We start from the raw sequence: 10757 nt of genomic DNA on the forward strand, positions 1-10757 counted from the left end.
ACTGAGGAGGGACCCGAGAAGAGGAGGATCCGGTTGCTCTGTGCAAATCCAACTGCACAGAGGAGGTAAGTATAATATGTTTGTTTTTTTTAAAAACAAGTCTTTACAATCACTTTAATTGTCTGGCCACTCATTAAAATTAGAAGAAAAGAGGTTTAACCTTAAACTACATAGAGGGTTCTTTACTGTAAGAGTGGTAAGGATGTGGAATTCCCTTCCACAGGCAGTGGTCTCAGCAGGGGGCATCAATAGTTTCAAAAAACTATTAGATAAGCACCTGAACGACCGCAACATATAGGGATATACAATGTAATACTGACATATAATCACACACATAAATTGGACTTGATGGACTTGTGTCTTTTTCAACCTCACCTACTATGTAACGACATAATTTATCTTTACAACCACTTTAAAAACGTATCTCTCATGAGTCATGACAGATGTATTTCAATCTATATGTTTCCAATTAGATGTTAGCAAATGAAGAATGACACAATGTTACATAAATATCAAATGTTTATTCCATACACTGTATGTACAGGTATCTCCCTGCTCATCTAGACTGCCCCATGCAGGTACATTGCCCAAAACTTCTGAAATATTTCTGGTTTGAGTCCAGAGACTCCGGCAGGTTCCTGAAAGAAGAAGAGAAAACATTAAATCGCTACATCTAATATTTGTCTCTAGTTGTCTGCACAGATCAGCTTATTTTTTTTATATTAACAGTCCAGCAAATAGGGGGGGGGGAGGTTGTCAACAGGAAACACCCCAATTAAAACACAGGGGCTCCATACAAACTCTGCATTTTCAAAGCTCATTTCTCAATTAATTACTGACAAAATGTGTTTGCCCATAGCAACCAGTGTTTTGCTTGTAATAAACAACAATTCTGCTCTCAGTGTGATTACCCATGCTCATACTGAACACAGGGCACCAGCACTACAAGGCTACAGGGGGGTTGATTTACTAAAACTGGAGAGGGCAAAATCTGGTGCAGCTCTGCACAGTAGCCAATCAGCTTCTAACCTCACCTTGTTCAATTAAGCTTTGACAAAAAAAAACAACAAAAAAAAAAACAACCTGGAAGCCGATTGGTTTCTATGCAGAGCTGCACCAGATTTTGCACGCTCCAGTTTTAGTAAATGAACCCCAGTGTTTGGCTGTGATTGGAGCTAATGACTGGAAGTATTGCTGGTGGGCACTGATAGATGGGAATAATCCAATAACTTTCGCTGCAAATTGCTGCTGAATAAGTTAGTGCTATAAAACGCACCAATCAATGAAATATGAGCACGTCTGCAGCATTGTTTCTCAGTGGTTAGCACGGATACCTCGGATCAATCCTCACAAGGCCAATAATAAAAGGAGATTGCATGTGAGAATTTCCTCCTACGCCATAATAGAAGCGTCTTCTGGCTCTAATGTGTTGTTTGTGTAGAGAGACAACAGGCCGAACGCTCTTTCGGGGACTGAGACGAATGAGAATGATTTAATGTACTCTGTAAAGGAGTACATTGGAGCTATAGAGACAAAATTAGATCTGTGACCCTCACAGCTCATTTTTTCACACTTCATACATATTTATATGTCCGGTTGGGCTTTCTGCTCATATAGTTCCGAGCTGAGAGACAGAAACCAGTTAAAAAAAAAAAAAAAAAAGGGAGCGGATTCTATTCCAAAAAAAATGTCCCATTTATATTCAGCTAACCACGTACAGGCTACTCATTATAAAGTCATATAAAGCTGTCAATTGAGATTTTCCACTCTGTTATAATGTGATAATGGCAGTGCATTCTATTAACAGTTTATCAATGTATTTTTTTTTTTTTTTAAGCTCATGGCAAAAAATTAAGCCAAGCCAACCCAATATACGCTATATTACCAAAAGTATTGGGACGTCTGCCTTTACACGTACATGAACCTAAATGGCATCCCAGTCTTAGTCTGTAGGGTTCAATAATGAGTTGGCCCACCCTTTGCAGCTACAACAGCTTCAACTCATCTGGGAAGACTGTCCACAAGGTTTAGGAGCGTGTCTATGGGAATGTTTGACCATTCTTCCAGAAACCCATTTTTGAAGTTAGACAAGAAGGCCTGGCTTGCAGTCACCACGCTAATTAAATAAATAAAAAAGGTGATCAGCGCAAACTATATACCATATATTACTACAAAGATGGAATATCCTTGTTTGATATGTATTCTACCTCATAGATAAAGTGCAATAAATCAATAATTATACCAATACTAATGTTTAATCCCAATGCAAATTGCTGCTGTGAATGCAATTATTTAGCTGCTGTGCAAACTGTGCATGCGCAGCAGCAGTTTGCATTAGGATTCACCATTAGTATTCGTATAATTATTGATTTATTGCACTTTATCTATGAGGTAGAATACATATCAAACAAGGATATTCCATCGATGTAGTAATATATGGTATATAATTTGCGCTGATCACCTTTTTCATTTATTTTTGTTCAAGTGCATGGTATACACTTTAGGTCTAGCAGCAATCTAACCGACATACCACATTCAGATATTTTTCACTTTGATATCGTGAGGGAACCCCATTTTTTCTATACCCACCACACTAATTAATCCCAAAGGTGTTCTATCGGGTTGAGGTCAGGACTGCATGCCAGTAAAGTTCCTCTACCCTAAACTCACTCATCCATGTCTTTATGGACCTTGCTTTGTGCACTGGTCCAACTAATTTGGTGGAGGGGGATTTTGGTGTGGTTTTATGGTTGTTTTTCAGGGGTTGGGCTTGGCCCCTTAGTTCCAGTGAAGGGAACTCTTAAGGCGTTTGCATACCAAGACACTTTGGGCAATTTCATGCCCCTAACTTTGTGGGAACAGTTTGGGGATGACCCCTTCCTGTTCCAACATGACTGCGCACCAGTGCACAAAGCAAGGTCCATAAAGACATGGATGAGCAATATTTTTTTTTTTTTGTTATTCATGCAAGGCAAAGCCAACCTAAAGTGACCCTAAAATAAATACAAGCTGTCCCAAAGTTACAAACAAACATTGACTTACATATGACTCATACTCAAAGCATTTGTTACCCCAACACTTCATATTCCTGATATGTGCTGCTGTACCATGTACTTGTACGAGAGCGCATCCTATTCTCTTTGTATTGCTTGCTTTGTGTGAAATTCATGGTATTCCTGCTAGTCCCTCTGTTTTCTATTAAAAACTGACCACACTAAGCAGGAAACACACTGTGGTAAGTTCTCCAACTATGCTGGGAACTCAACTTGCTCTCCTCCAATAATCAGACTTGTCCTGACACATTCCCCCAGCACAGCCTGTCACTGGGAAGATTATTGTACTGCTGCTTCTCTCCCCCCCCCGCTCTTATGTAGCTGAGAACTTAATGGATTGTTTTAATTGAATTTGTTTCATCCCTGTGTATCATCTGAGGCTGTTCGCTTCACTGGGTATATGTGAGGGTTTACATCCACTCAGTAGTAAAGTAAGGCCAGTGGGAGGAACCATTGAGTACAGTGGGGGACCCAGAAATCCAAAACAAAAAAGGAAGGCGCACTGACCTAGTGCATTACCATAAATAGAGCTTTATTGAAAACAGAACATATAGCAAAATAACTACTCACACTTTGCCTGTCTTGGCTCTGAAAAAAGGGGTTCTCCCCTGAAACGCGTCAGCCGTTTATGTTGGGGTATTCGTCAATTCATCTGACATCAGATCTGGATGTGTCAATATTTGGTGCGATGGATCCAATTGTATTGATTATGCCTTTTATCAATACTCGTTTGTGAGTAGCCATTTTACTATATGTTCTGTTTTCAATAAAGCTCTATTTATGGTAATGCACTAGGTCAGTGCGCCTTCCTTTTTTGTTTTGTTTTTCTCCAGTATTTGAATACCCAATGTTCTAAGGAGGGCTGCAAGACCTTTTTGACACTACCTTCTTAAACTGTCGGTATCACACTTCGAAGAGTGTAGGAGAAGTTGTCTTTTTCTTGGACCCAGAAATCCAACATACTGAAAGTGTCAGATTCTGACAGCAGTGGTTTCCTATGGCTATAGCAGTGATGGCCAGCACAGGAAATTGGAGAGGCATCTGCTCTTTTTTTGCAGGGGGGGTCACTTTGTTTAATTTTTTTTTTTTACAAAGTCTTTAAGGGGGGCTTTGCACTGTCCCGGTGCTGTCCCCCTGAGCTTTGGGCACACAGCTAATCTGTGGATTTTGTGCGGGTTAGCTGCACTTTCCCGTATACTTCTATAATGTCCTGTGAATTTAGGGCATTTTTCAGAAAATGCACCAAGCATGCGACATGCAGGAATTTGGTTGCAATTTCTGAAACTGCACCAGGACTTCATAGCCCACGGGTTAGCTGCACTTTAGCAAAAAAAAACGCAGCGGGGCAGTGTGAACATAACTGCCCCTGCTTCCCTGCCAATTCCGGTTTTGTTCCTGCCCACTTTAGAGCAATGATTTTACTTTTCTTTAGAATGCTCCATAATACAAGATGAATAAAACAATCCAGGAGGAGAGAGCGGTAACCTCTATGGATGGATGTGGCATGTGTGAATTTTTTGGGACCTCAAACTCATCTTGTCATCAACGTTTCTAAGAAACGAATACAAAATTTGGTTTCTACAACATTTTTTTAAAAGAAAGGTGTACACAGGCTGACTTGCATATTGAAGACAGCCCAGAAACTCTAGGAACTACAACATAAATGCATGAAACACAAGGGTTTGGATAATAAAATGTCACCCTCTATTGTGTTAGCAGCGTTACATGCCTCCCCTCCACACCACTTACCACAACCACTTTCCTTATGATTTTTGCTTTGCCTGCCACGGTATCATACAAGGCCTGGTCTCCATCCATCCAGACAATATTTTTGATGCCATTGCTGGACTCCAAATCCAGAGTGTTCAGTTGCAGAACCATAAAGTGGAACAGCTGTCCGTCTGTACCCACGCTCTGTACCACAATCGGCTTCTCCAAATCCTTGACATCCTCCTGGAAATAGTAGAGAACAATATTAGAGGAGCTATGCTGACCAAAACTTGTACATCACTGTTATGGTTAAAGTGTATGTAAATCCTATCAATGAATAAAAAATATAGTGCCTGGAAAAAGTATTTATACCCCTTGAAATGTTTCACTTTTCTCATGTTACAACCAATAACGTAAATGTATTTTATTGGGATTTTATGTAACAGACCAACACAAAGTGGCGCAGAATTGTGAAGTGGAAGGAAAATGATAAAAGGTTTTCAAACTTTTTTTTACAAATAAATATCTGAAAAGTGTGGCGTGCATTTGTATTCAGCCCCCTTTACTCTGATACCCCTAACTAAATCTAGTGGAACCAATTGCCTTCAGAAGTCACTAATTAGTAAATAGAGTCCATCTGTGTGTAATCTAATCTCTGTATAATTACAGCTGTTCTGTGAAGCCCTCAGAGGTTTTTTTTAGAGAACCTTAATGAACAAACAGCATCATGAAGGCCAAGGAACACACCAGACAGGTCAGGAATAAAGTTGTGAAGAGGTTTAAAGCAGGGTTAGGTTATAAAAAAAATATCCCGAGCTTTGAACATCTCATGAATCACTGTTCAATCCACTGTTCATTCCTCCGAAAATGGAAAGAGTATGGCACAACTGCAAACCTACCAAGACATGGCCGTCCACCTAAACGGACAGGCCGGGCAAGGAGAACATTAATCATAGAAGCAGCCAAGAGGCCCATGGTAACTCTGGAGGAGCTGCAGAGATCCACAGCTCAGGGGGAGAATCTGTCCACAGGACAAATATTAGTCGTGCACTCCACAAATCTGGCCTTTATGGAAGAGTGGTAAGAAGAAAGCCATTGTTGAAAAAAGCCAATGACCGAAAACATACAGCCAGAGCTACAATGGAATGGTTTAGATCAAAGCATATTCATGTGTTAAAATGGCCCAGTCAAAGTCCAGACCTAAATTCAATTGAGAATCTGTGGCAAGACTTAAAAATTGCTGTTCACAGACGCTCTCCATCCAATCTGACAGAGCTTGAGCTATTTTGCAATGAAGAACGGGCAAACATAACCTCCAGGCCCAGCACGCTGATATTGGATCCAGGGTTGTGGTCAGCCTGGACGCCACCAAGGCGTTTGACTCTGTGGAGTGGTGTTACCTCTGGGAGTGCCTTCGCAGATTCGGAATAGGCCCCAAGTTTATTAAGTGGATCCAGCTCCTATATTACGCCCCCACGGCACGTATTCAAGTGAATGGTAGGACTTCCGCCTCATTTGCCCTCTCCAGGGGGACCCGTCAGGGCTGCCCTATCTCCCCGCTGCTGTACGCCTTGGCTGTAGAGCCCCTGGCCATAGCCCTTAGGTCTCACCCAGACATTAGGGGTCTTCGCTGTGGTGATCTGCATGAGGTGATCAGCCTATATGCAGACGATATGCTGTTGTATCTAGCTGATGCTGGTCCCTCATTGCAGACAGCCCTGCGTCTCATTACGGCCTTTGGAGCCTTCTCTGGGCTCCAGATTAACTGGTCCAAATCTCAAATACTCCCGCTAGATTTGGGGCCCCCCACCGCTGAACAGGCAGCGCTCCCACTTGCTAGAACTGACTCCATTAAATATCTCGGTGTACACATCTCTAGGTCCCTTTCCGACTATCTCGTCCTTAATGTTGAACCCCTATTTGACGTTCTAAAATCCAAAACTCAAGTCTGGTCTCGTCTCCCCCTTGGGGTGATGGGCCGAATAAATTTGGTTAAGATGATTATCCTTCCCAAGCTGCTTTATGTATTCTGGCAGGCACCGCTGTACCTCCCTCCCCGCCTATTTAAAGCTATGGAGTCTATCCTTAACACATTTGTTTGGGGCTCGTCTCGACACAAGTTGTCGTGGCGGGTCTTAAAATGTCCGTCAACCCTGGGGGGAGCCGCCCTGCCCGATCTCCAACTCTATTACATAGCCTCTCAACTATCCCACTTTTTTCACTTCAATCAAACGGACAGAGTCCGCTATACCACCCTAGTGTGTTCACGGGCCTCAGGCCCTTTGTTTCACCCTTTCCAACTGCTGTTTAGTCACTCACGCCTTCCGCCCCTCCCTAACGACGGACACCTCCTGCTCTCCCATCATTGTAGAATCTGGCAGCTTACTATGCGCCTTGGACAGGCCCCCTCTCCTCACTCTCACACACCTCTGTGGAATAATTCCGAGCTACCAGAACTGGCCCTTGTCCCAGATCCCGGGTTATGGGTGCATAAGGGTGTTATTTATCTGTCACAGGTGGTCTCCCATGGGGTGGTCAGATCCTTTCAGGCCCTCAAGGATACCTACGCCTTGCCCAACCACATGTTGTTTCGCTATCTCCAACTCCGACACGCGCTCCAAGCCCAGTTTACTGGGAGTATCCCGAGGGTTGAGACGCCAGCTGTGGTTGACCTGGTGCTGGGTGACGACCATTGGCAATTGATCTCGCGGCTGTACGCGTATCTGCTATCCCCTACTGCCCTGAGCGTGGCCTATCAGGTGCGCTCTCGGTGGGAGGGTGATTTGGGTGCGGTGTCGGACGCGGATTGGGATGAAGCTCTGGCGAATCACAGGCTCATGTCACCTAGGCTCCCGGACCGCCTTACCCACCTCTACATTCTGCACAGGTCCTATCTTACGCCTCAACGCATAGCTAAATACAGACCTGATTTCGACCCCAACTGTCCCCGTTGTGATTCCCCGACTGCATCCTTTTACCACCTATTGTGGGCCTGCCCGATCATACAGGGATACTGGGCGCAGGTGGTCCGATTTCTTCACGACCGCATGGGCTCCCCGGTGTTCCTGTCCCCTCGACAGTGTATACTGGGGCTCCTCTCTTTACCCGACAGTGAGAAATACCTCAACATTTTTTTACAGGAGACCTTGTTTTTGGCTAGGATGCAGATTGCTAGGACGTGGTTGAGAGGGCGTCCCCCCACGCTACAGCAATGGATTAGGGCGATCAATGACACGCTTCCCCTCAAGAAGCTGTTGTATGCTCATAGGGGTTGTCCCCATAAATACAACAAAATATGGGATAGATGGTTGGAGAATGCTTCTACCTGCAATGCCGTGACTTAGCTGACCTCTGTACTATATGTCTTTATGTCTTTTCCAGGGACTATTCCCTACACTGTATACCCTTTAGGTTCCTCTGCTGATCACTGCATCACACATCTTTTGTTGCAAAACATTTTCGTATATTTACTGTACCTGTCTGTAAAATGCACAAGTTTGTTTGCGTAGTGCATGTTGCATTGCGTTTTCGTGATTATATCCTGTTCATTATGCTCAATAAAATTGTCCTTTAAACCAAAAAAAAAAAAGAACGGGCAAACATTTCACCCTCTAGATGTGCAAAGCTGGTAGAGACATCCCCAAAAAGACATGCAGCAAAAGGTGGTTCTACAATGTATTGACTTGGGGGGGGGCTGAATACAAATGCACCCCACACTTTTCACATATTTGGAAAAAAAAAGGGAAAACCATTTATTATTTTTTTTAAGAAAGGTGTACACAAGCTGATTTGCTGTATCCTGAATCCATTAGATCAGCAGCAACTACGATTTTCTTTACAATGACCGATGGAGACCTGACAATGCCAAATGCACTTTGTAATAATATAGAGATTTTTTTTTTAAATATGTATAGTAACTATATATTAGTATTTTTATTTTATTAAAACACATTTGTGTAAAACACAAATAAATGAAAAGGAAAGAAAAGCTCACTGCCAGAAATCCAATGAAGGAGATTTTTGACCTTGCTATGTAATTCCAGAGCAAACGCAATCTATAACCATGATTAATGACAACACAAAGGATGAAAACATAGATGTAGTCTTATACTGTACTGCTTAGTAATCAAAGTCTATGGCTTCTTGGATTGGCAGCCTAGCCAATACCGCCAAGCCTATTGATTAGTGAAGCTTGCTATTACAGTGACGGTCCAATAAGGAACCGGGTCAATATTTGTGTAGTACTCCATCCCAGGAAACCGGTCATTCAAGTGCTTATCTGTGACACAGGACACTATCGGAGGAATTAACAAACTGTCAAAAACTGTCAACAGACATTTCTGTGTGCTGCCTGACACAGAGAACCAATTGCTCCTAATCAACAAAGAAGCCATCTTGCGCCCCTTAAAGCGGTAGTAAACCTGCTAATTTTTATTTTTTTTACCACCTGCAAAGCAAAAGGCATAATGAGCTAGTATGCACCGCATATTAGCTCATTATGAAATACTTACCTTAGAACGTGGCCCCGACATCTGGCCCGATCCACGCCGAGGGAGCCGACATGCTCCCTCTGCGTTTCTTCCGGGTATCGCGGCTCCGGCGCTGTGAGTGGCCGGAGTCGCGATATCGTCACTCCCGCGCATGCGCGCGGGAGATTTCATCTCGGTCGGGTGCGGCCACTGCTGGACTTTCAGCCGAGAATCCCCTTGTGCGCATGCGCCGCTGCAGTCAGCGGCGCATACTGAGGGGAATATCTCCTAAACCGTACAGGTTTAGGAGATATTTTTTTTACCTACAGGTAAGCCTTACTATAGGCTTTCCTTTAATTAGGAGCAATATCTGCTTCATTTCTCTGTTTAGAAGAGTGATGCAATGTTGCGCTTGCACAACCCTTTGATATAATGGCTGAATGTGCATACATGATCCAATCACATCCACGGTTCAGGATTTGGACACACACTCCCATAGACAGATGCCTGGCCCCAAGGAATGTTAATATTTTGTCAAAGGGTAGATGAGGGGGAAGGAGATCACATAGGTAAACGTTGCAGATGAAAATCAGCAATGAAGAAGAGGTCTTCTGACCTACCATGCAGTTTTTTTCTCAAAAGCTTTTGGGGAGTGCTTGTGTTCGAGACTCATGCACATGGGATCATCTGTACCAATCAGATAATTGTCATCTCATGTTAAAAGTAGTTTTAAAGGCTAAAGGTTTTTTACCCTAAGGGCTCCTTCACACAGACATGTCCATGTACGGAGCCCGCTCTGCTCAGCGGGGGATCGCTCCATCGATCCCTACCAAGCCGGCAGATGACATGTCCATCTCTGCACATTGTGCAGGGATGGACCTGTCATAGCGCCACTCTCCCCTATGGGGGATCGGATGAAGACGGACCATAGAGTCATAGAGGCAAAAAATAGGTTTTCCCTCCGTCACGCTTTTTCGGACTGGAGCGGGTCGGATGTCAGTGGACATGTCACCGCTGACATCCGTCGCTCCATAGAGGTCTATGGAGCGTCCGTTCAGGTCCGCCTAAAAAACTGACAGACGGATCTGAACGGACAGTCCGTGTGAAAGAGGCCTAATGCATTCTATTAAAGTGGTTGTAAACCCCATAATAAGTAATGTTAGAAGACATGCACCTTGTTATGCTTTGTCTCCTAAGAATCTAAATCCCATTATCTGTATCTCTTTGTTGTAATCTCTATGCCTGTCACAGCCCTCTGAGGTTGGGTTCACACTGCAAATTGGATGCGGGCTTCCCTGCATCCAATTCACATGACAGGAGAGTGTGACCGGCTCTCCATGGACCCGGTTCACACATCTCCGGGGCGGCCATGGAGCGCACAGCAGAAGAGTCCTGTATGTATTCGGCTCTGTCTCAGGACGTACCGGAGCCCCTGCTGTACCCCATGCCGCACATTGTGTGAACCTAGCCTAAATGGGTCTCCGGTCTGTGAGCATGTCAATGGCCAGAGCTCAGGAGGTGGAGT

The 10757-nt window shown here is 43.8% G+C and overlaps 1 protein-coding gene across 2 annotated transcripts in view; it reads right to left on the bottom strand.

Moving 5' to 3' along the window:
• Positions 1 to 501: 501 nt before the first annotated feature.
• Positions 502 to 10757, bottom strand: part of MRPL37 (mitochondrial ribosomal protein L37) — a 22686-nt gene continuing 12430 nt past the window's right edge. Inside the window, exons 6-7 of one of the 2 annotated variants that reach the window (XR_013262400.1) lie at positions 4803 to 5003; positions 502 to 638 (exon numbers count right to left, since the gene is read on the bottom strand). Coding sequence is in view for 1 of the 2 variants with exons in the window: in XM_077453277.1 (XP_077309403.1) it covers positions 561 to 638; positions 4803 to 5006 (282 nt within the window). In the remaining variant the exon portion in view is untranslated. Of the gene's footprint in view, positions 639 to 4802; positions 5007 to 10757 lie in introns of both variants that reach the window. The other variant, XM_077453277.1, reaches the window with a different exon arrangement.

This window comes from Lithobates pipiens, unplaced genomic scaffold, assembly GCF_037356315.1.
Source record: "Lithobates pipiens isolate NorthernLeopardFrog02 unplaced genomic scaffold, aLitPip1_a1.2 Scaffold_23, whole genome shotgun sequence".
Taxonomy (NCBI): Eukaryota; Metazoa; Chordata; class Amphibia; order Anura; family Ranidae; genus Lithobates; species Lithobates pipiens.